The 26,413-nt window shown below is 36.2% G+C and overlaps 1 protein-coding gene across 1 annotated transcript in view; it reads right to left on the bottom strand.

The window, feature by feature from the left end:
- Window positions 1-26,413, bottom strand: part of GRIK1 (glutamate ionotropic receptor kainate type subunit 1) — a 160,487-nt gene that overhangs the window by 9,300 nt on the left and 124,774 nt on the right. Inside the window, exons 12-13 of the mRNA XM_027774499.1 lie at window positions 24,811-24,929; window positions 17,831-18,048 (exon numbers count right to left, since the gene is read on the bottom strand). Coding sequence (XP_027630300.1) covers window positions 17,831-18,048; window positions 24,811-24,929 — 337 coding nt within the window. The remainder of the gene's footprint in view (window positions 1-17,830; window positions 18,049-24,810; window positions 24,930-26,413) is intronic.

The following is a 26,413-nucleotide window of genomic DNA, read 5'->3' as shown; positions in this document are numbered from 1 at the left end:
ATATATATATATATATATATATATGTCATATAATATTTGCATGTATACACATCCTCCACTACCTCATTATCTTAGTTCTTTGTTAAAATATATTGCTTGAATTTTTAATTGCTTATTTATGAATATTCCATTCTTGTGAATCATAATTGATGATTAGGCATTTTGTGTTTTACTCCTTATTTCCATTTTGTTCCATTTCTTTTCTGGAATTTGTCTTCATTTGCATCAATACTCTCCTCTATTTCAAAGATGAAAGACGTGAGAACTACAGATATTTTCAAGCTAATCCCAGTTCTCATGTGTATGTATAGTACTCACACATTTGAGATAAATTACTTGGCAGGCACATGATGTATCATCTCAGAAGTCCAGGAAGCTTAAAACAGGACTTGGGGCTATAAGCAGTAAATGGAATGCCTGTAGAATCAACTCTAGTGTGGTTATTCATGTTCAAGTGTTCCTGGGGGCTCATTCAATTCCTAACTCTATTTAGAAACTGAGTTGATACTATAGGCTTTATGAGTTTGGAAAGGACAGATGGCTTTATTTTGGATTGTTAGGCATTTGAAAAGTCCCATGAGAAAGGTCTCGTGAGACAAATAGCAATTCAATAAACAGTACCTTATAGATAATGGTATTTTATGAGACCCATTCTGTCATAATAAGGCCCCTGCGAGTTATTCTTCCACCCTGGAGACATCTTCAAATTGGAGCTCAAGTCTCTACAACAAATGTTTTGGGGGTTGGGGTCAGTGCCTCATTTGCTGTGGATTCCAGCCTCTCAATTTGATATTGCTAAACATAATGAAGATCTACTCATGTAAGTGCAAAGGCCAGTCTGTCTTTTGGCAGTAAATGCACAGCTGAGAAAATTATTCCTCTATCTGGAAATTACCTTAAGGGAAAATCATTTTTTGTTAAGTATGAAGTCTTAAAGTTGATACAGACTTTAGCGATCTGCTTATTCAGACTGCTGCTTTCACAGACAAAGAAACTTTGGTACAAAAGGTCTGGAGACTTCAACAGCCACAGAGCAAGTTAACGGAGAGTGAATCGTGGCCCCAAGGCCTCACTGTCCAGTTAGATGCTCTACCCAGTGTACTATGCTGGTTTGGGTGAGGTGATGTCTATGCTGCCGAAATTCTTTTGAGACTGATTTTAATCTTATTCAGTCTACTTGTGAGAACATAGCTCATACTCGTAGATTTATTCTCTGAGGCAAGTTAGTAATTAATCTTTTGTTAATACAAAACAGGAATCGGCCTCCATATAAAAAAAATTCCATGAAATATGTTTTTCCCAACATATTTAAATTTTACTAAAATGAATGTGAATTGTTAGAACACTGGATTTTTGGTCTACGAAGGTCAAGGATGAAAACAAGCTAAATGAACAAAGTGTGGGAAGTTCATTATGAATACAGGGAATTTTTTTTTTTTATAGGTTTTTGCTATAGGGTGCATGCGCTTGCCAGAAAGACAGAGAGAGACGGAGAGACAGAAAGCAAGAAATTACCCCCAAAGGGGGATGGCCACGCTACAATCCCTTCTCCTCCATTCTCCTCTCAGGATCTTGGGCACACACGCACACACGTCCAGCGTGAGTTTCCCTCCAGGTCTGGGAATCGAACTGTGGTTGACTACAAGGGTGTCCAGAGACATAGCCATTATGTCAACTGCTGGCCCCATAAATATAGGGAATTAACCGACCTAGAGAGTGATGAAAAAATTCAACTCAAAACCTAACACAGCTGTTAAATGCCTCTCAGGTGTGGTTCTCGAATTACATGTAGTGAAGGGCTTTATTATTTTCAATTCACGGCAGACCTAACTGGGGTCCTAGAGCACATGATTAGTATATGACCCATAGCACATGTGGCTGACCATTGTAGTACTCAACAGCACCCAATGTGGTTTAAACTCAAGGAGAAGAGAGACAATACACTTGGTGCTCCCAAGAATATTCAATAGCTGCAGCATTTCTAAGCTCTTACTGTCAAGTGTTTCCCTTATTTCATCATAGCTTGGTAACAAATTATTCTCCAAACCAGCATGTCCTTCATGCTACACTTTCAGTAGCTCTGCTCTGGGAAATAAACGTCATGGATTTAAATCCAACAACATCTACTTCTTCATCCTTTGAGTAAAAGGTTGTTGTTGACTTGAATTTTCCAAGAAGCTACCAGGGAAATCGCGTTGGCATGGACTCATTTGAAACGTAGAGGGTAGAACTTTTTCTGAAATAAAACCGTTACTTGGGGTGGGATAGATGAAGATCTGGGCTTCGTTGAAAAGTCCTGTGATCCTTTGTTGTTCTTACCGCAGCACGCTTCTGCCTTGTTAAAGTTCTCCTTTATCATCCAGCAGTTAGTGGAGTTCTATTGTATTCTAGCATTTAGAATTATATGCTACTTGTGGTGCAGAGTAGCTCAGAGTTCTCAGGAAAATCCTACATGTGGTTAAGAAATAACCCTTTTACTAATTAGAAATAAACCTTTTACTATTAGAAATATCTTCAGTGGAAGTACCTCAGGATAGTGTTTTTCACCCCTGGAAACCTACAAGGAGAGCTTCATATTTGGAAGAGTTTCACTTAAGTGCTATGGTTTGAATGTCTCCCCAAAATTCATGTGTTGAAATTTCACTATATTGCAAAAGTATTAAAAAAAGACTAGGGCCAGCCCTTGGTCAAGTGGTTAAGGTGGCTTGACCCCACATGGCTGACTGCATGGTTTGAGTTTCAGGGCTAGTGACTGAAAAACATACCAGCTGTGTGTATATGCATGCCCACTATTCTGAAAGGAGGAAGAAATGGAGAAGAAGGGGTTGTGTCATAATCGTGCCTCATGGGGATGGGAGTGGTGCTTTCTCCTATTCCCTTTTTCTTTCTCTCTGTCTCTCTTTCTTGCCAGTAAGCACACATGTCACCCGGAAAATTAAAGAAAAAAAAAACAAAAACAAGATGAGACTTAATCTGATTACAGTGTTGAAAGGTGGATCGTTTGCTAAATGCCTAGGCATTAGCGTAGCACCCCTGTGATTAAATCTGATGGGTTTATAAGGAAAGAGAATGAGACAAGAGAGAGACACATGGACACAGGTACACACACTATTTCGTTCACAATATAATGCCCTGTAAAACCCTGGGACTTCAACAAGAAGACTCTCATCAGATGTAGTTTCCTAACTTTGGGACTTCAAAACTGTGAGCTAAATAGGTTTCTATTCTTTTAAACCACCCAGTTTCAGGTATTTTCTGCTATAAGAAACAGAACAGATGAGAACACTTAAGAATCCTGCAACCCCCCAAGTTCTACTCTTTAGAACAACCTCTGTATATTGCTCATGCAGTTCCTCAGGTCAGGGATGGTAAGTGACACACAGAAGGTATGAGCTGGTTAATGAAAGAGACACCACATTATTGAGGGCTTTTTCCTCCTTACTCTTGAGTTCTGTTTTTGATTGTGCCAAATTCAGTCATGTTAAGTTTCTTCAAAAAGTAGCATTTTGGGAGTAGTTAAATTAAATGTATTTCTTTTGAATAGATTTTGTTTTCATTTTTTAAGGCATGAATCTTAATAATTCTTAAAAAATAGAATGATACATAATGAAAAATTATCATAAATATTAAAAGATCAAGCAGATGTCTGAATGACAGCCTGGGTGTTTTTGCACTTCTAAATCTTCCAGTCTCAGCCATCCTACTAAATCACTCTAAATAAAATCTATTTTAAAAATGGAGCAGTGATTGCCTCTCATTTCGGTGGATATGTCAAAAGTTAATTAGAATATTTGTAATGTCCTTTGAGCTTCTTAGCAAAAATTGCTAAAACTGATAAAACCTCATTTATTAAATCTCAAATCATCCATTTTTTTTAATCCCAAGAGTCATCAGGCTTAGATAAATTCATTTTGTCTGTTTAAACCTGATTATGTGGTTATCCTGATGAAACATTGTTGGCAAAGAATAAGCATTTTTCATCTGAAATCTGTTATAAGGAAGTGTTACTATATCAAGGTTTGATGATCATTACTTATTTCTTTTTTCCCCTATAATGCTTGCAATTTAAACACTCACTGGGAAATTATTTACAATGTGTTTATGAGCAGTTAAAAAGTACTTATTGAAAATAGTAATAACATCAGCACATGCAGTGTTTACTGTGTACCAAAAACTATTCTAAACACTTTGCATATATTATTTAATCTTCACAATGATCCTCTGAGAGAGGCACTGTTATTATTTCTCTTTTACAGATGAGAAATTAGAACACCACAGGAGGAGATGATGAAATCAGAATTTGATTTCAGCAGTCTGGTTCCTGGCTATATGTTCGTAACTAACAGGAAATCAACTATCTACTTTAGTACACAGAACATCAAATCTATGGCTTGACTAATGTTTTAGCAGAATTAACAAATTTTCTCAATAAATAATTGAAGTAAATAGCTGTGGCCTCTTTTATTATAGCTATCTATTGTGATTCTTGCACTCACCACTCAATGTATAGAAACTATTTGCCTGACTTTAGACATGTCTTAGTAAGTGTAGCAGTTGGAACCTGGAAGGAAATGTAGATAGTGTTCATGTGTATTTTGCCTTCTATATAGTTCCACTATTAGCAGTTGTTGGATTTCTGCAGATTTTCATTTTATAGAAATATCCCTCTAATGTTTCATTTTATTATTTTTTTTAATTTTTAATTTTTTTGGAGAGGTTTTCGCTATACGGCACGTGCGCTCGCCAGACAGACAGAGAGAGACAGAGAGACAGAAAGCAAGAAATCATCCCCCAGGGGGTATGGCCACACTGCAATCCCTTCTCCTCCGTTCTCCTCTCGGAATCTTGGGCATGCACGCACACGCGCCGGGCGTGAGTTTTAAGCCACCGGGTCCAGGACGTGAACCACGTTCGACTACATGGGAGACCAGCAACATAGCCATTACGCTAACTGCTGGGCCCTAATGTTTAATTTTATTGAGGAAAGACTTATTTGCCATATTATTTATTGAACCAGGTGATAGGACTTCTACAGGGGAGATGTTTAATCTCATGATTTAGCTGAATCAATCACCATGCAATTTTACCAAGCTATTTAGGTAAATATGTCTGAAGATACTACATATGTCCTTGTGTTTGTATGTATTTATTTTTACCTGTATCTATAACTTCATACACATACTATATATTGGAAATTAACTATTCATATTTGATTTTTATTACATTATTAAAAGTGACTTCGGAAATGTGGTAAATTGCTATGTAATAAACACATGAAATAGTATAAACAATTGCAATTTAAAACTTCAGGTTTATTTAATTTGAAGTAAGTCCTGACCTTAAAAGTCAGTCAAAGACATAGCTGTTAGCTTTGTAAAAATCCGAAGTCGTGAAATGGGTACATAAGAGGTAAATAGTCTCCTGGAACATAACCACTTCTTCTAACATATTATTTAATATATTATTTCATTAATAACTTCTCATGCTATTTTAAAAATAGAACTTAAGTTACATGAAGTGCTTTGAAGAAAGGATACCAGAAGAACACATGCACAGTAGAGTAAGGGGCCTCTGTCTTTCAAATATGTACTATATGGTCATTGTAGTTGATTATACTCTTGAATTGATAGAAAGTTATGACTTTTGAAGATTCTCCAAGGTTTTAAATATTCATGAATATCCTTCAGAAAATTCTCCCTGTGGGATTTAAACACCTTTCCTAAATTTTTTTTCATGTTTTTCTCTTGTCTAGAGTTAAAGATTGGTCCATTATAGGCAATATAACAGGCTGAGAAAAAGACGAACTTAAATCGATCTCCTAGATTTCTTCCCAAACAAATATATTTTTAACCTACAAAGACCTAACATTTCTGACACTGATGGTAAAATTAGTTAGATTTTTCAAGCCCAAACTACCATTTTTTATGTGAAAAGTGCTTTCTAAGTAGAGAAGTTTGAGAAATGTCTTTCATCTTGTGCTTCCTGATATGGTTAATTCTGTCTGAAATTTGCTCCTTTCCATAGCTTATTGCTTCAGTTCCACTGGCACAGTGATCAGTAACTTTCTTGAAATGTCTTTTGGGTTGATGACAGCACCTAACCATTCCCTGGGAAAAGATTATGGAGGTTAGAGAGTCCCTTATTCCCGTAGCTGGTCCAAAGTTTCTAGACCATGAAAGCCAGAAATGACAAGTTCGTCATGATTTTTAAAACCTATTTTATCCAAGTCACTTTAGACTGAATCATGATCTAATCTATGTAATCCTCTGGTTTGGGTCTGGAAGGATAGTGATTTCTTACAAGTTTCTACTGAGAAATATTTCTTACACTGGTGTTTGTACCCAACTGGCTTGCAAGGAATTCTGATGCCACTGTCTGTCTACACAATGTATGAGACTTAACCACATGCTGCATTGTGTTTAAGAGGTATGGGTGTATTTTAGTTTTCTATTGCTATTCGCATCTTTAAATGGGGCACACATTTTATACTTTTACCCTCCTATCTTTTAGGGTGCCAACCTCAGTGCTGCCCATATTGGAGATCCTGGAAAAAATAGAAATTGTGCTGAATTAAATAGAACTGCCTCACTATTCCTCAGCTGAATTCTAAGGGTAGGCTTCGCCATCTGTTGCTCACCTACCATCTGGGAAATGAGTCTTCTGGAAATGCAATATATGTGCTCAGGAAGGGCTTCCAAGGCTTAGGGTGTCCAGCTCAAGCCGTTGAAATTCTTTGAGAGCTTGGGCACTAGTATCCCCACTGCACTTTCCTGGCCTTTAGTTAAAAGGCCACATATTCACAAGGTTATTGATTATAAAGAAGTTGAACAAAGACCAAACTAAAATAATGTTAAATGTAGAGGGAAAAAAATAGGACTAATAGCTAGGGATAAGGATTGGATGACAATGATGAGTTTATGGGTGATGTTTATAATACCTAACTTTTTTATTGTTTATAATTTGCTAAGTAGTAGTATGAAGATACTACCTTTATTAAGTCTTTTAATCCCTAAAATAATCTCTGAGCTATCCATAATTCACAGACAGTACATCAGGTTTAGAGAATTTAAGTAACTTGGCAAGGTCTACTTAGCTAATAAGTAGAATCAGTACTTGAATATGGGCTGTCTGACTCCAGGCCTTGTCATCTGAGGTACTCTCCTGCAGGTTTGAATTTATATCATAGCACTTGATGTTGGTCATATCTCCTGAGAAGACTAGATGGTGTTCCCAATCTCCCGATCATATACTAAAACCATTACTCTCTCAGATGATGATTCACAAGGGGTATGAGAAAGGAAATGAGAAATCCTTTTCTTCAAGTTCCAAGTGATTCTGCAGAGCATTGATGGGATGGGGAGGTGTGGTGTTATTGGTTGAAGATATTTTGATCAGCTGGACTGGGGAGAAATATTCACATATTGAAATGTTCACTCTGTAAGCTAAATAATGTGACTGAATGTATAAAAAATTAAAAACAAAAACAAAAACAAAATAAAATAAAATGAAGCTAAAAAAAAAGAAGTGACAATCATTTTATCTTAGGAAAAAAAAATGTGACTTGCTGGTCACTGTTAGACCAAAGTTTGGACTATTCCATTATTCCGTATGGTAATTGATAGAATTATAAAACCAGTAACATGTATGAAAAGAAAAGTTGTAATTGGATGCCATTGCTGCTGGTTTTCTCAGGTATAAAAGGGAGAACTAGGTTATGGAGGTCCTAGGGTAGCTTCATCTAAGCTGTGTCCACAGAGACTGGCCATGAGCTGACTGCCTTTACTTGCACCTCCTAAGATGCTGTGTGGTCCCAGGACTGAGGGGAGAGGGAACGCCTTTACTGCTTGGATTTCTGAAACAATTGAAAGGACCAAGCAATTCACCAACAGAGAACAGAGAAAACCATATAGTTAATATTGGATTACAAATTAGTATTATGAGTAGGTAAAAAGGGAATCTGTTGAAAAATTTTCTCAAATGAGGTCTGTTGAAGTTCTCAACTATTAATACACTAACTTATAAACACAGTCCATTAACCAATTAAAGGCCTGACAAGTAGGAAGAAATAATATCCTGATATTTAGAGAAGAATTTCCTAAAATATTTCCAACAGTATCTGGACAAAGGATGAAAAAATACTCTGCCTTTCTTTAACTTTGTCTTTTGTCTACTATTTGGCCTCATGGTCACTAAAACTTTTTGAGCAAATACGGTCGACAAGACTTACAAAGCTGATGACTTTGTTTACATGTAATATTTAACAAGCCTTGTTTGCTGAGTGACTTTGACCACAAAGTGGTCACCTTTTTTATGACAACATCAACTAGAATGCCAATCTAAAGACTTGCAAAAGTACATGGAAATGAATTTATGATTCAGTTCTGGTTCTCTTGTGTGAGTCCAGTCTTTGATAATCATCCAAATGATTGTATAAAGGACAACTGTTACCAGGGCCACCAGATGATATAGTGGTTAGAGCACTGGGCTCCCACCTCGCTGACTGCTGTTTGAGTCCCAGATCTGGTGGGGTCAACTCATGCCAGTACATGTTTGTGCACATCCAAGGTCCCAAGATGAGAATGCAGAAAGGATTGTGGCATGTTCATCCTCTCTGGGGGTGATTTCTCACTTTCACTCTCACTGTATCTGCCTCTCTTTCACTCTGGCGAGCACAGGTGCCCTAAGGTAAAAACCACTTCAAAAAAAAAAAAAGAAAAGAAAGAAAGAAAAAGAAAAGAAAAGTAAAACTGCTACCACATCCCGATCTCAATCTTAACTCAGAGGGTGAATACTGAGACCTCACAAGCTATTTCAGAAAAAAATTCTTTTTTTTGTGCTGAGAGCTGAATATCCCAAATCTGAAATCTAAGATATTATGCTGTCTGTAAGAATATCAAAGTTTAAGAGAAGATGCTCAATGAATTTTGGTTGAAATTTTAGTGAGTAGGGACCAGATTGTAGCACAGTGGAAATGCAACTGAACCCATGTGGTTGGAGTCCTAGGCCCTTCTTGTACACAGTGGGTATGTACCCATAATCTAGACTGGCTGAGGCTGAGAATATATCCTGGTATGAGAATAAATCCTGTTATAAGTTTCCCCTCTTGCTGTCTCTGTCTCTCTCTCAAGGAAGTAGTATGTAAATAAATTTAAAAAAATTAGTGAGTCACTCTGGTCACATTTTTAAAGAGAAACTTCACTAAAAATATTTCTTGTGGGGCCAGCAGATGGGTTGGTGGGTAAGGCTCTAGACTCCTACATGGTCGACCATGATTTGAATCCTGAAACTGGTGGCTTAAAAATCATCCTGTGTGTGTGTGGTATGTGCTGAAAATTACGGGAGAAGAATGAAAGAGAAAGGATTGTGGCATAGCCATCCACCCTGGAGGAGAATTTCTCACTTTTCTTCTCTAACTCTCTCTTTCTCCCTCTTTGTCTATCTTTGGTGAGTATGTGTACCCTATGACAAAAACTTTAAAAAAGAAAAAAAATCTTGCTTGTGACTCAGAGAGTTAATATGAAGAATTCATTTGCTTTGCTTGATTATAGATTTTGGTAATGTTATTTTTTATTGGTAAAATGGTTTAAAATCAACTTGAGAGTAACTGGAAAGCTTTCTATCATTTGAGTGCTGCCAGAGGGTTTTATTTTACTTTGTTTTGTTTTTCCTTCGAGAAATAAGGATACTTTAAGTTATATTGTGTATGATGAGAACGTGTTTCTCATTGGACGTTTCCTCATGATGAAATGGAGATAGGACCTATCTTAGCAAATAGCTTAGGGTCCAGAAATGGATCAGAATGTGCTAGATTAGACTAAGCTGTGTGACATTTCTTATTCATTCTCCAACCCAAGAGAGTTTATTGTCTTTAATTTAGAGAGAGGGAAGGAAGAGGGAGACCTGGTGGTGAAGCAGAGGGAAAATATTAATACTGTGCTGTCAGGAATGAGTCCTTTTGACTGTAACTACTATCACTGAATGACTGAGTGTGAACTAAAAGACTGGAATGTTTCTTTCCCTTGTTGAATAATCCAGTTTGAAATTCCTGAGCGTGTATCTCTCTGAAGCTTTCTGACAGTTTGCTTCTATCAAGAGAAAAAGTAAATTGGATTTAGTCTTTGTTTTCTTTTTGCAAATAGCTTTGTTCTTGATAAATAGGGTTGGTGGGCCACAAACTGACTTGTAGGATAAAGAGCTTGGGAAGAGTATCTCTTCCAATGTGGGTCTCTGTGCCTCTGTCTACATCTCCTTCCTTCTCTTCCTCCTTCATTGTATCTCTCTGAAAGAATTCCATATCTATTTGACAGAATTCATTCCTGCATGTTCTAATTTATTGAAAGTATGTTTTCTGTGTGTTTACCATTTTGGCCCTGGTACTGGACAGATAGTTGCCGATTTATGGTGGTTTATCAGGAGGAAAGCTCATTGTAAGTCAAAAGACCCATTGGGGTTATAGTTTCTACTAAATATCTATCACTTTCCTATTACTGTTAAGTAAAAAAAAAAATCATTAAGTCTTAAATGAGGGCAGTCTGCTGTGTTGCCAGAATTAAATGCATTTTTGGCATATAATATTTTTGACTCACTGTGGGGTTATCCCACATATAGTATGAAAAGTTAAGGAGACAAAAAAAAAATGACAAAACAAAACAAAACAAAACAAAAAAACAGACCAAATCTTCACTCTTGAGGATCTTATTGTCTAGAGTATTTTGAGGTTTGACTGAACCTTAGCTTTTCCAGCTAGAACTTTGCAACTTTGGGGCAAGTTACTTACCCTCTTTGTGCCTCATTTTCCTTATGCCTTGAAAGGCCATATTGTGTGTTATAGAGACGTACAATGATGAAATGTAAATAAAAATGAATAAATATATACTTTTATAAAGGACAATACTAGTACTTATATCAATGGGCTTTTATAGAGAAAAAATGAGATAATACAAGTAAAGCGTTTAGGAGAAGAGCGTGTGGCTCAAGGTAAGCATGCAGTACCACTGCTGTTTTCCTTGACGCCACTTGTACTTCATCACTTTCTTTCTCTTTGAGGTGTTTCTTGCCTCATTATTTGCCTGGTGATTTGAGAGATCACTTTTATTTGTGTCTCATTCCAGAATCAGGGAGCAAGAAGCAGCTCTCTCTGAAAACGTCCAGGGGCAGCAGTTATGAGGGAAACATCTGCCTGTTTGTGGAAATGCATTTTCCAAGCACATCTTGATAGTCACCCCAGAGTCTCGCTAGGAAAATGGGAGCCAGCATTCTGCATATCCAAGGAAATATAGAATAAGACAAATTAAAATGTGTTTAAGTGCAGTTAACGATGTGACAAAAAAGGAAAACGACAGACCCATATCTCTGATGAATATAGATGCAAAATTCTCAATAAGATTCTTGTAACTCATATCCAACAACATATAAAAAAGATTATTCATCACGACCAGATAGGCTTTATTCCAGAGATGTAAGGGTGGTTCAACATACACAAGACCATAAAGGTAATAGACCATATTAACAGAAAGAAAGATAAAAACCATATGATCATTTCAATCGAAGCAGAGATAGCACTCAACAAAATACAAATTCCTTCACAATTAAGACTCTGAAAACAATTGGTGTGAAGGGTCATTTATCAACACAATAAGAGTCATATATGAAACCTATAGCTAACATTATACTGAATGAGGAAAAACTGAAAGCCTTTCCACTAAAAACTGGTACTGGACAAGGCTGCCCATTTTCTCTACTCCTTTTCAATATAGTGCTGGAAGTTTTTAGCCAATACAATCAGAAAAGAGGATAATATAAAAAGCATTCAAATAGGCAAAGAAGAGCTGAAAATGTCTCTATTTGCAGATGACATGATGGTGTACATAGAAGACCCAAAGTTTTCTATGAAAAAACTTCTCAAAGTAATAAGTGAATACAGTAAGGGGGTAGGATACAAAATAAACATCCAAAAATCTACAGTATTTCTATATAGAAACAACAAGCGGACTGAGGTAGGAATGAAGAAAGGAATCCCTTTTACCATATACAGAAAATGTATAAGATACCTAGGGATAAATCTAACTAAGGAAGTCAAAGACCTTTACAAGGGAAACTATGAAAATCTTAATAAAAATATTGAAAAGGACACAAAAAAGTGGAAGGACATCCCATGTTCCTGGATTGGAAGAATTCATATAATCAAAATGGCAATTGTATCCAAATTAATCTATGTATTTAATGCAATTATAATCAAATTACCAGAGGCAGTCTTCATAGACATAGAAAAGACAATTATAGAATTTTCTGGTATCAAAAGGACCCTGTATTGCCAAAGTAATCCTGCACAAGAAGAGTGGAGTGGGTGACATCTCACTCCCTGACCCCAAAATATATTATAAAGCTATGATAATCAAAACAGCGTGGTACTGGCAAAAACAAAAACAGAAACAAAAAAACAACCAAACAAACCAAAAGACCAACAGGTGGATCAATGAAATAGAATAGAGACCCCAGAAAAGCAAAATGAAACATACAGCCAACTGATTTTTGACAAAGGATACCAGTCAATCTGGTGGAAAATGAAAACCTCTTTAGCAAATGGTGCTGGAAAAACTGGGTATCCACCTGCAGAAAGATAAAACTGGACCCCCCATCTTTCACCATTAACAAAAATCAACACAAAATAGATAAAAGATCTGAACCTAAGACTTCAAACTATAAAGCTACTAGTGGAAAACACTGGGGAAACTCTGGGAGACATTAGGGTAGATAAGGACTTCTTAAATAAGACCCCCAAAGCACAGGCAATAATCCCAAAAAGAGACAGGTGAGATTACATCAGATTAAGAAGTTTCTGCACAGCAAAAGACATGGTAATTGGTGTGAATTGACAATTCTTCGAATGGGAGAATAGTTTTGTTAACTATGCCTCAGATAAAGGACTGATAACCAGAATACACAGGGAATTCAAACAGCTTCCCTTAAAAAAAAAAAAAGATTAACCTGATTAAAAGATGTGAAAATGAGCTGAACAAAAAGCTAAGGAAGACACACGAATAGCCAAAATGCTCAACATCCAGGTGTGAATTGACAATTCTTCGAATGGGAGAATAGTTTTGTTAACTATGCCTCAGATAAAGGACTGATAACCAGAATACACAGGGAATTCAAACAGCTTCCCTTAAAAAAAAAAAAAGATTAACCTGATTAAAAGATGTGAAAATGAGCTGAACAAAAAGCTAAGGAAGACACACGAATAGCCAAAATGCTCAACATCCATCATCATAAGGGAAATGCAGATTAAAACGACAATGAGATACCACCTATCCGCTGATAGAATGGTGAAGATTAAAAATACAAAAAAAATGGTTAAGCGTTGGCAGGATGGTGGTGAAAGGGAAACTCTCCTACACTGGTGGTGGGAATGTAAATATGTCAAGTCACTGTGGAAAAAAATATGGAGGTTCTTCAAAGACCTACAGATAGAGCTACATGTAAACCAGTAATTCCACTCCTGGGTATCTTCTCAAGGGACAGGCAAAGGCTCAGTTGGAAAAGTGCTTGCACGCCAATGTTTATTGCAGCATTATTCACTTTTGCTAAGACATGGAACCAACCCAAATGTCCACGAACAGATGAATGGATTGAAAAAGTGTGGCGCACTGTTCAGCCATAAAAAACAAATCCCTGACATTGGATAGAAAGTGGTTTAATATGGAAGATTTATTGCTGAGTGAAGCAAACCAGGTTATGAAAGAGAGATATTGTATATCTTCACTTAATATATACTGATTGTCCACAGTCTATGGTAGAGACAGAAAGATTAGGACATAAAAGCAGTGAAAATAGTTATAGACACTGGAGACAGTGTGGAAAGAGAGTTGGAGAGGGGAAGATTATAGGGAAGGAAATCAGAGAGAAAAAAGAGAGAGGCATGACATTAATGAGACACAGAAATAATGTATTACTTGTTGATGAGAACATGTATAGTATTCTCAGCTAGACTGGTCTGAGATATATTTCACATTGGATAAATTATCTTTACAACCCAAATGATGTCTAGCTAGTGAGTGTTTAAAATCATAATAATGAAATAAATTTTAAAAAATGAGTTTAAGGGACACTTGGTAAATCCCGATTCAGTGACTATCAGGTTTGTTGCTTTTTCACAAGGCAGCCCAGTGTCTTTCTTGGTACGTGTCGCATACATCTATTATGGAAGACAATGGGATCTCCTCTACCAGTGATAGCCTATTTTCCAGTACTTTAAAACTGTATGATACTGGTAGATAAGGTTAAATAATTTCAGATATTTTCCAGTTATACCATGTTGGCCCCAGGTGCCTTGCAAGTGATTTTCCTGGTTTCTGACAAGAGCTGTGATGAATCAGTTGCTTGGGGTAACTTGTGCCTCTTCACACTATTGATTTTAGAAAAATACCTTCAGAAGCTGGTAAAGTCATATATTTAATGCCATTTGTCCTTAAAACATCACTGTTCAGGGAAGAAACAATCAACACACTATAAATAGTCATTAAATCAATGACATGGATCTTAAAATGAAAAGAAAATTTAAAAATCTTTTGTTTTTAATATACAGGAAAAATAAATTCTGCTTTTTTACCTTAGTCTGCCTTTTGATTAAACTCCACATGTAATTTTCTTTTAACATGAGTAAATCTTATTGTTAACTGTTTAACTGTACAGGTAATGCCTATTTTTGTGAACTGATACTATATTATATGAAGAATTATTCACTTGCTCTTATTCTTTGTGCTTTTTAAATGAAATAATTCCTTATTTTTAAAAAGAATTATTTTATTTAACTTTATTTATTTATTTTAATTTGACCAGAAAGGGACAGAGAGAGAGAGAAAGCACGCTGCCAGGTCAGAGACTTGAACCAAGGTCAGCCATATGGTATTCCAGCGCCCTTAACTACAACACCAATCTGGCAGCATCTCTTATCCTTTTTTTTTTTTTTTTTTTTTTTTTTTTGAGATATTTTGCTATATGGTGTGTGTACTCACCGAAGAGACAGAGACAGAAAGCAGGAAGTCACCCACCCCCCCAGGTGGATGGCCACGTTGCAATCCCTTCTCCTCCATTCTCCTCTTCGAATCTTGGGCACATACGCACATGTGCCTGGTATGAATTTTAAGTCACCGCGTCCAGGACTCAAAACACAGTTGACTACATGGGAGTCCAGTATCCTTTGTTTTTATATCTAAACTAGTATACTTTGAAATATTTGTCATTTGAGTTAAAATAAGCAAGCTTGGATAACATTATGTTAAGTGAAATAAGCTAGGTATAGAAAGAAAAATACCACATATTCTCACTCATATCTGAGAACTGAAAAATACTGGCCTCAAAGAAGTAGAGAGTTGAAGAATGACTACTAGAGTCTGGGAAATATAGAAGGGGGGAGAATAGAGAGATACTGAGTTATGGAACCAGTAAGAGCTCAGTAAGAGGAAAAATTTCTAGTGTTATAAAATTCAGCAGGGCAAATATAGTTAATGACAATTTACTACATTATCTCAGAGTAACTAAAAAGGAGAATTTTGAATGTTCCCAACACAAAGTAAGGACAAATGGCTGAGGTGATGGGCATATTACAATAATCACCCTGATTTAATCAATTGACATGCGTTGCATTCTTGTCCTGAAAAATTACATTGTGCTCTGCAATATGTATAATAATTAAATGTCAATTGAATTTATTGTTTCTCTCCACTCTAAAAAAAAATTAATGTTCTTTACAAATTTCAAGAGTTCACTGAGTCCTAGGGTAACAACTTCATTTTTGATAATCTGAGTCTGAAGCCTTAACACAGATGGTTTTAGAATTTATTTTGGTTCCAACTTTTTTTTATTCATATGCATATTCATGTCTTTCACCATTTCTTAAAATAAAGGCTCTACCCCCTTCTCAGTCAAGGACAATGTATATAACTTTGAGCAGGTAATTTAGCTTCTGAAAGTCTTGTTCTCTTCGTAAGTAAAGTGAGGGATAAACTTCATGATCTCTAAACCTACTGAATCTGCTAAAATACATTTCTTTTGCATGAGATCTAGTCACTGCAATTTTATAATAAAAGTACCACAGCTTACTCCATAAACAAGACAGAAATCAGTTTTAGGTTGTGAAGCTTTTTATAGTAAATAATGGTGTAAGATGGAAAGATGGATATGAGTTTACCATTACTCATTTCTCTGAGCAAGCAACTGAAAACACCTGAACAAGGAGTAAAATGCACTGACACTGGAACTAAACACACTCTAACTTCTACCCTCCTGGGGTGCGTCAAAAGGCACTCCAGGCATGGCTGGGAAGACTGTCCTCACTGGTGCAGACTCAGGATTAGAGCAAAGTTCCCACCTGAGATTCTTTTGTTTTCAGTTCTCCTTCTAAATTCCAGCATCAACTGTTTTTTTTTTTTTTTTTCATCTGCTTCTATCTCATCAAGCACAGAACAGAAAGAACAACTAATGATATTCAAGTATTTTGACTGTCAGAATGTCAGATTAAACATTCTTTATTTTGTGTGTTCTACAAATGAGTAACTACTGGGAAATGTGGTTGTATTTAGAAAACAGCATTTTTGTTGGCATAGAGGCAAGAGTGCATACTGAAGATATTTGTCTGTGGATCTGAGTGTACTAAATTGGGGGTAGAGGAGGTGGCAGTTGAAGACCAAAGGAAATGCTTGATGCTGATTATTGAGGGCAGAGGTTCTTCATAATGGGATTATGTATTTGTAATATATATTTTTTTTATTAAAAATGATTGTCAATGTTGGGGAGATGTCTGCATTTCCAGGTTTATTGCAGCACTCTTCATTGTAACCAAGGTGTTATACCAGCGTAAGCATTCACTAGCAAATGAATGGAGGAAAACGGTGGTATTATACATAGGGAAATAACTTAAGAAGAAATGAAATCCTGTTATCTGCAGCATCATGAAGGATACACCTGGTGGGTGAGGAGGTGGGCTGGGCACACAGGGTCAATGCTACATGCTCTTGCTCACTTGTGGAATGTAGGAGAGCTATTCTCATGAAGGTAGAGAGTAAAATGGTGGTCACCAAGAGGTAAGGAAGGTAGAGAAGAGGGTGGTATTGGGAGACTTGTGAACTGTGTAACTGCATAATTACAGATATAAATAGTAGAAATAGAGTGTTCTATTGCACAGCAAGATGACTAAGAATTAAGGTATTGTATTACATTTTTAAAAATTTTGGGAAAAGAGGATTTTAAATGGTCTTACCACAGGGAAGTGGTAGGTATTTGAAGTGGTTAATATACTGAGTGTCCAGATTTGATCACTGCATAATGTGTACACATGTCAAAACATCATACTTAATCTCAAAATATGTACTATTATTATGTGTCAATTAAAAATAAAATTTTAAGGAAATGTATGATAAATATGACACTGAATACCCTTAGTTTGGGGACTATGCATATTAGACGTAATTTCTACAGTTATGACACTCATACTAATTTGATTGCAAATGACATCAATTAATATCAAGAGGGATCAATATTTCATAGGACATATTTTGGAAATGCTGGCTTGATAGTTTTCACCTAATGGTACTACAATAAGTCCATATGTTTGCACGGTTACATTTTCCTAGTTAATTCAATGTTTTGAATGAAATAGCCAGAGTGAAGTCTGAAAAACTGGAAAGCAAAAAATGAGATTAAAAAAAATCACTAAAGAGAAAAATAAAAATTGCCTCACATGTTTGGGTTTTTATTTAATATTTTTTTTTATTCTGTGCCCTTCCTCCCCCAATATGAGGTAACCACTGAGAAGTCTTTGTCAGGTTCTTACCTTGAAGAAGGTCATTGTTGATCCATCTCTGACCGCCCCATATTCTATCTTGGTTTGCTTTGCTAGGTCATCTGCCGAATCTATAGGAGATTCCATTCTCTCTACTGTCAAGAAGGCAGCCAGATTGGCAGTGTAGGATGAAATGATGATTAGGGTGAAAAACCACCATATCCCTCCAACTATTCTGGTCGATAGAGCTTTGGGCATCAGCTCTGATCCTGTGATGGTATCATCAGAGTAAGGGTGTTAAACAGAGTTAGAAGAAAAGGAACGACTTATAGTTCAACTCTATTCTAGGGAGAGAAACCCCTCAAGGATTTATTACTATCTTGTATGTAGATGACATAATAGATTTTCTAGGAACATTATCTAAATGGTCATTAAAAAAATCATTAACGACCACTGTTGCATAAATGTAAATTTTCAACTGTTAATGATATTAAAATTCTTTTCATCCTGAAATCTCCCATATATGAAATTTGGTTAGTTTTGTTACTTAAAATTGAAAAACCAATCCCAAGATGTCTGTCCTTTTATTACTGTCTAAAATGCATGTTACAGTGTGAAATTTAATATTCTAAGTCTTTGTGTAACTATAAAAAGCTTTTAGGTGCTAAATAATTTAAGTGGCTAAATAATTTTTATTTAAATAATGTAAGGAAATTTCAAAAGTTTAACGTATTATACTATTTATTATTTAGCTTAATAGAACATTGGAATTTTACAAATTAAACAAGATATACCCACTTGACAGTGGATGATTTTTTTATGATTTTATGTTATTTTTAAAGTCATAATTCTTTTTTTCTAAAGTAGATTCTTACTAGCTTAAAATAATATATCCTTAAAAAAGATAATTTTGTCTCTAAATAAAGTAATATTTCTTAATTACAGTTCAAGGACTAGCTGCATCTCAGGTGGAAATAGGCCTGATGAGAATATAAATTTTAAATGCCAGTTAGATGATTCATAGTTATTTTTATTTTTATTTTAGAGAGAGATTTTTGCTATAGGGAATATGTACTCACTGGCTGGAGAAATAGAGAAAGTGAGAAATCACCCTCCGGGGGATAACCACATTGAAATCCCTTCGCTTCCATTCTCCTCTTGGGATTTTGGGCTTATATGCACATGCACTTGGTGTAAGTTTCAAGCCACTGAATGTGGGACTCAAACCACGGTTGACCGTGTGGGAGTTCAACAACTTAACCACTACACCACCTGCTGGACCTGATTCATGGTTATATTTAAAGATAATATATAGACACTTGTGTTTAGCATGGGAACTTTTCTCTTTAAGAGAAAGGGCCTGTGGGCTAAGTTTACTTACACAAAAGGTAAACTTCTTAAAAATTGTCTAGTTCAGTTTTAATGAAACTGAGCTGTGCAAGTCTATAGCTCTGGCAGCAAAATTAGAGGACACTAAAAGGTAGTATAATTAGAGTTTATGCCAATTACACTGATTCATAAATGGCTTCGGCTAGTAATTCACCATTGGTCTAAGCATTTCCTTCCTGAACCTGAAGACATGATGGACTTTATGTGATCAGTTAAAAAATGGAAGGACAAAACCTTAAATTTAGAATTGCAAAGGATGAAGTACAGCTGGTCATATATCTAGCTTAAGGAATCCTTTCTCTATACTGATTGGATGTTATGAAGGTTTTTTGAAGTTTTTTGTTTGTTTTTTAAGAGGGTTTTTTTGTTGTTGTTGTTGTTGTTTTTTTGCCATAAAGCTTGTGTGCTTGCCAGAGAGACAAAGGTATACAGTGAGAGGGAAAGTGAGAAATACTCCCCCCGTCCCAGAAGGGATGGCCACGCCACAATCCCTTTTTCTCCATTCTCCTCCTGGGCTTTTGGGCATGCATGCACACACATCCAGCAAGATTTTCAAGCCACCAGGTCCAGAACATAAACGGTTCCTGAGCATGTAGGAGTCCAGTGACGTAACCACTGTGCCATCTATTGGCCCTTGCTTTGAAGTTTTGTAGTAAATAATGGCTTAAGAATGAAAGGAAAACTGGAGTTTACCAATCTAAAATAGATGAGTTTATGCTCAGGTTTGATCTATAAACATACACACATATTGCTTATGAAATGAAAGCTAGCTTAAGGCTAGTGTTAAGCAGATCAAGGCTGGCAAAGTTTCTGGGTTTGAGTTAACGGATAGATAGACTCCTAATGCTATCAGGTGTTGTTGTGCTCTATTCTCTTTTAATGAGGTAAATGGATTGATTGTGGTTTGTTTTTCCTTTTGTTGTTTATTTGAGTTTGGGCATGTAATATTACACAGATTTATAACAGTTTCTGCTAAATTGCCTCCAAAGATTTAGTGGAATAGTTTGTTGCTGTTGTTTTGATCTTGTGGTTTAAAGGAGTTATGTGCCTGTGGGGGGTGTGTGTGTGTTTAATGCTCAAGGCTGTTTCATATCTTTGTACTTAATTGATCTAGCAGCCTTGTGGCAATGTGATATTATTTTAGGTCTTTAGTGGTTATCATTAAAATACCATTTATTTCTTTAAATAGCCATGGGAAAGAAATAACACAGTTCATATGTAAATTTATTCTTCTTACTTTATAGACACAGATTTTCTGCTGTAAATTTATTCTTCTGTTATCTGGTTATCTTTATGAAGAGATAAAGTTTTAACTTATTTGTATATTTGTAGAACAGTTTAATATATGGCAGTAAAATTGGACAGATGAATTACTGACTATTGACTTGTAATAATATAGACACATCTTTTACACTTTAAAATACTTATTCATATTTTTGGATCAGGTTCTTTTGAAAATTAAAGAATAAATTCATAAAAACATCCTAAGATTATAATGTAAATCCCTGGTAGATTGTATCAATTAGATTTTTAAATATTTCTTTATTTTTTATTTTCATGTAATTTTGTGAATTTCCTGACTATTAATGTTAATTGATATATAGCCATGCACCACAAAATGATATTTCATCACGTACATGACAGTGGTCCCATAAGGAGTGTGTAAGCTATTCCATATAGCCTATCAGTGGCCTGGGTATACTAGGCTATGTGGTATATCCTACATCCTCCTTATGGGACCACTGTCATGTATGTGGTGAAGCATCCTTTTGGGAACCATCGAAGATAATATATAGACACTTGTGTTTAGCATGGGAACTTTTCTCTTTAAGAGAAAGGGCCTGTGGGCTAAGTTTACTTACACAAAAGGTAAACTTCTTAAAAATTGTCTAGTTCAGTTTTAATGAAACTGAGCTGTGCAAGTCTATAGCTCTGGCAGCAAAATTAGAGGACACTAAAAGGTAGTATAATTAGAGTTTATGCCAATTACACTGATTCATAAATGGCTTCGGCTAGTAATTCACCATTGGTCTAAGCATTTCCTTCCTGAACCTGAAGACATGATGGACTTTATGTGATCAGTTAAAAAATGGAAGGACAAAACCTTAAATTTAGAATTGCAAAGGATGAAGTACAGCTGGTCATATATCTAGCTTAAGGAATCCTTTCTCTATACTGATTGGATGTTATGAAGGTTTTTTGAAGTTTTTTGTTTGTTTTTTAAGAGGGTTTTTTTTTTGTTGTTGTTGTTGTTTTTTTGCCATAAAGCTTGTGTGCTTGCCAGAGAGACAAAGGTATACAGTGAGAGGGAAAGTGAGAAATACTCCCCCCGTCCCAGAAGGGATGGCCACGCCACAATCCCTTTTTCTCCATTCTCCTCCTGGGCTTTTGGGCATGCATGCACACACATCCAGCAAGATTTTCAAGCCACCAGGTCCAGAACATAAACGGTTCCTGAGCATGTAGGAGTCCAGTGACGTAACCACTGTGCCATCTATTGGCCCTTGCTTTGAAGTTTTGTAGTAAATAATGGCTTAAGAATGAAAGGAAAACTGGAGTTTACCAATCTAAAATAGATGAGTTTATGCTCAGGTTTGATCTATAAACATACACACATATTGCTTATGAAATGAAAGCTAGCTTAAGGCTAGTGTTAAGCAGATCAAGGCTGGCAAAGTTTCTGGGTTTGAGTTAACGGATAGATAGACTCCTAATGCTATCAGGTGTTGTTGTGCTCTATTCTCTTTTAATGAGGTAAATGGATTGATTGTGGTTTGTTTTTCCTTTTGTTGTTTATTTGAGTTTGGGCATGTAATATTACACAGATTTATAACAGTTTCTGCTAAATTGCCTCCAAAGATTTAGTGGAATAGTTTGTTGCTGTTGTTTTGATCTTGTGGTTTAAAGGAGTTATGTGCCTGTGGGGGGTGTGTGTGTGTTTAATGCTCAAGGCTGTTTCATATCTTTGTACTTAATTGATCTAGCAGCCTTGTGGCAATGTGATATTATTTTAGGTCTTTAGTGGTTATCATTAAAATACCATTTATTTCTTTAAATAGCCATGGGAAAGAAATAACACAGTTCATATGTAAATTTATTCTTCTTACTTTATAGACACAGATTTTCTGCTGTAAATTTATTCTTCTGTTATCTGGTTATCTTTATGAAGAGATAAAGTTTTAACTTATTTGTATATTTGTAGAACAGTTTAATATATGGCAGTAAAATTGGACAGATGAATTACTGACTATTGACTTGTAATAATATAGACACATCTTTTACACTTTAAAATACTTATTCATATTTTTGGATCAGGTTCTTTTGAAAATTAAAGAATAAATTCATAAAAACATCCTAAGATTATAATGTAAATCCCTGGTAGATTGTATCAATTAGATTTTTAAATATTTCTTTATTTTTTATTTTCATGTAATTTTGTGAATTTCCTGACTATTAATGTTAATTGATATATAGCCATGCACCACAAAATGATATTTCATCACGTACATGACAGTGGTCCCATAAGGAGTGTGTAAGCTATTCCATATAGCCTATCAGTGGCCTGGGTATACTAGGCTATGTGGTATATCCTACATCCTCCTTATGGGACCACTGTCATGTATGTGGTGAAGCATCCTTTTGGGAACCATCGAGGTCTGCATAAGTACACACTGTGATGTTCTCACAATGACAAAACATCCTACAACACACTTCTCAGAATGTGTCTTGTTTGTTAAGCAACTCATGACCATACTAAAGAAATGGCTTCTCTCAAGTAAAGGTCATTTGTGTAAATTCAGAACCCTAGAGGGTGAAGTTTTGAGAACAACAAAAGTAAAGTAAAACATCATTAGAAAATATTTGGGATGAGAGACAATACTTGCTGAAGTCTCTTTAGTGCCTTTTACGGCAGACATGACAGCCAATCCTGATCCAGACTTTGCTCACGCTCTGTAGAAAAGAGAAAGTCTGATCATCACATTAAAAAAGAAATTAAACAAAATGGTTTCCAATTGAGTACAGTGACAAACTTCTGCTAACAAGAGAGAGCGCAAGAGAGGGTAGCTACCTGCTTCAACGCCACATGCCAAGGACAGATGCACTAACAGTCACGAGTGCTGCGAGCTTGTACATGGGGATATTTGTTGCACCTGATAAATGTTTGTAAACTTCTTAAAAGACAAGCAGAGTCTGGTTGGGGCTGACTGTCATGTATCCAAGGTCGTTACCACTACTTAACAGACACTGCATCCCACAGTTTGCTGTGGATGATGGTAAACTCCAAGCAGGTAGAATGTGCCAGAGAAGCTCTGGGGTGGGAGTGGGGAGATGGGTGCACTTACATGTCAGAAGACAGCCACAATCAAATTCTTGCACATGTCTGCTGCGTGTTCTGTGAAAACTAACTGTACATTTTTGTATTCCAATGGCTGGGAATAGAAGGCTACAGGGCAGAGAAGAGGTCTCCTTTTGCTCTCAAGATAAATATCCTAAATGTTAAATGCACAGGTAAAGTGGTATATGGCTTCTAATGGGGTTTTCTGTAGGATTTATAGCTCTGTGTTATGTTCTAAATTCATGCAAGTGACTCTAGAACATTCAAGTGGTGTCTATTTAGCCATGTCCACGCTAACTATGTGTAATTATTTAATGAGAGGATTTGCCTGCTTTCCTCAACTATATGGTGTTTCCACATTTTAGACCCTTGTTTTCTCTCTCTAATTCTTTCTAATTTGGAAGCATAGGACATAAACATCTCACACAGATTGCTAACAAGTCTCTAGTGAGTAATATTAGGGTTCACCTCTAAATCACAAACATGTTTAATGTATATCCAACTGGATTTTCCTTTGCCAACTTATTTTGCAATTTATTAATCAAGTAAGGTGATATTCCAAACACAACAGCATCTGTGACTTGCTATTTTTTTAATTAATGCATTTAATCTTAGGAGTATTTTCTAGACCATATGCCTGGAATCAAATTTGAAGAAATTCCACAAAAAAGATGAATTTCTTCCAAAGGTTAAAACAAGTCTCTCTCCCCTCTCAAAAAAATAAAGTCTCCCAAATCATAGAAAATGTATAAAATATATTATATTGAATTTTATTTCCCCACCTCCTATAGTTTACTGTTGCCATGGTTACTCATTGAAGGAGATTGTAAAAAGTTACTGGAATCTAAGATGAATCTCAATAGGTTTTGTCAGAGTGATAATTAAGTAGAAATTCTAGGTACTGCCAGTAATTGGAGGAATCTAAGTGGACTTAATCTTCAATGAATTTTAATTCCATTCTTTTCAAATCTCAGACTTCGAGAAGTATGTCTGAAAAAGGAGACTAACATCTCCATCGATACAAATGTATTAACAATTCCTAAATTACTTTATCTTTTGCTATCCACAGAAAAAATGGTATTCACAGCTTGAAAGAGGCATTGTTTTAGACATATAGCATAGCAAAGGCGCTCATGTAGGTCAGAGTTTTATCTTTGTCTTCAAAACCAGCTAGAAAGCCAGTTGCTATTTTAATTCCTGAAGTGATGTTTTAGCCTACCCTCTAGCTTCATGGTGGAGTTTACCAGCATGAAAGCCTGTCAGCAGACTGTGGGATGCGTGTGACAAAGATGGGCAACCGGTGTACCTTGCTGCATGAGAGCTCCAACTCCAAACCAGAAACTATTTAGTAAAGTAAAATTGTTTTCCACCACGTCTGAGTCAGGGTTGCATGGGTGGGGGTTATACCACTCGTAGGGTGTAAACCTGTGGTAGTTAACAGAAACAGTCTGTAAATATCAGATAGATACAGGCACCAGCAAAAATCGCTGAGCTCTGCAGAAAACCCAACAATGAATGAGGAAAACATCAAACCAAAAGATTAAAGGCCATATTCATAAACTTACAGCTTTGGTGAGCAAAGTGCAAAAGAGCCTTGAAGCATTAATATTTACCAGACTTCTTATTTCTAGGCAAAACCCATTGGTCCACTGTAACTGTGCTTCTCAGATCTATGTCTACTGAATTCTTCTGAGTTTTCATTCATTTCCACTGTACTGAACAACTAGATGGACTGTAAAGAAAGGTTCACTTATCCTTGGTGTTTACCCCCCCAAGTAGTAATAGAGCAACATACACTTATTGAAAAGCAACTACATTGTCGAGGTACTGTGTTAATAGGTCCTGCAGAGACATGAGAAGATGGGTGACTTGCCTCCAAGGAGTGTCTATGGACAGATGCTTAGGATGAGTCTAAGTGGCCTAGCAATTTAACAATGCTTCAAAGGGGCTGCAAGGCCTGAAAAAAAATTTAACGAACAAAAGAACTGGATTTGGGGTGTATCAGATATTTTGGGAGTAGTACAAAGGGTCTTTGAAAAGTTCATTGAAAATACTAATTATGAAAATAATATACATGGATTCTAAAATGTTTTTGTGCTGAAATAAACTTATACTTTGATTCCATTTTTTCCACAAACTTTTTGAAGTTCTCTCATATATGGAAACAAACATCACAATATTTAAATACGCAAAGCTTAAATTTTGAAGTATCACAGTCTCAGCATGGGAGAACATTAATATTAATATTAATTCCACAGAAGTCTTGCTTAAGAATCCTAAGTTTATGGGGGCCAGCAGTTAGTGTAATGGCTATGTTCGAGGCCTGGACCCGGTGGCTTAAACTCACGCCGGGCGTGTGTGCGTGCGTGCCCAAGATCCCGAGAATGGAGGAGAAGGGATTGCAGCGTGGCCAACCACCCTTCGGGGTGATTTCTCGCTTTCCGTCTCTCTCTCTCTCTCTGTCTTTCTGGTGAGCACATGTGCCCTATGGCAAAAATCTCTCAAAAAAAAAAAAAGAATTCTAGGTTCATAATTTTCTCTTGATTTGCTTTATTCAGTTGTTTTCAGAACTGTGACTTAGAGCCATTTAATCATCAACTCTAGTAAGGTTAGATTCTATTTTGTCATAGGGTACATGTGCTCACTGGAGAAAGACAGCGAGAAAGGGAAAGTGAGAAATCACCCCCTTATGGGTGATGGCCGAGCTGCAACCCCTTCTCTTCCATTCTCCTCTAGGGAGGTTGGGCACACACACACGTGTGCCTGTCATATTTTTTAGGCTGGTGGGTTTAGGATTTGAATCATGGAGTTGGCCAGATGAGATCCAGTATCTTAACCACCATATTACCTGCTGGCTCAGTATGTATTTTTGACAATATTATGATAACTTTACTTGCAAGTTGGTGAGC

Source organism: Tupaia chinensis, unplaced genomic scaffold, assembly GCF_000334495.1.
Source record: "Tupaia chinensis unplaced genomic scaffold, TupChi_1.0 Scaffold000443_1, whole genome shotgun sequence".
Lineage (NCBI taxonomy): Eukaryota > Metazoa > Chordata > Mammalia > Scandentia > Tupaiidae > Tupaia > Tupaia belangeri.
The sequence above is the reverse complement of the archived record's forward strand: the minus strand, read 5'-3'. Positions and strand labels throughout refer to the sequence as shown.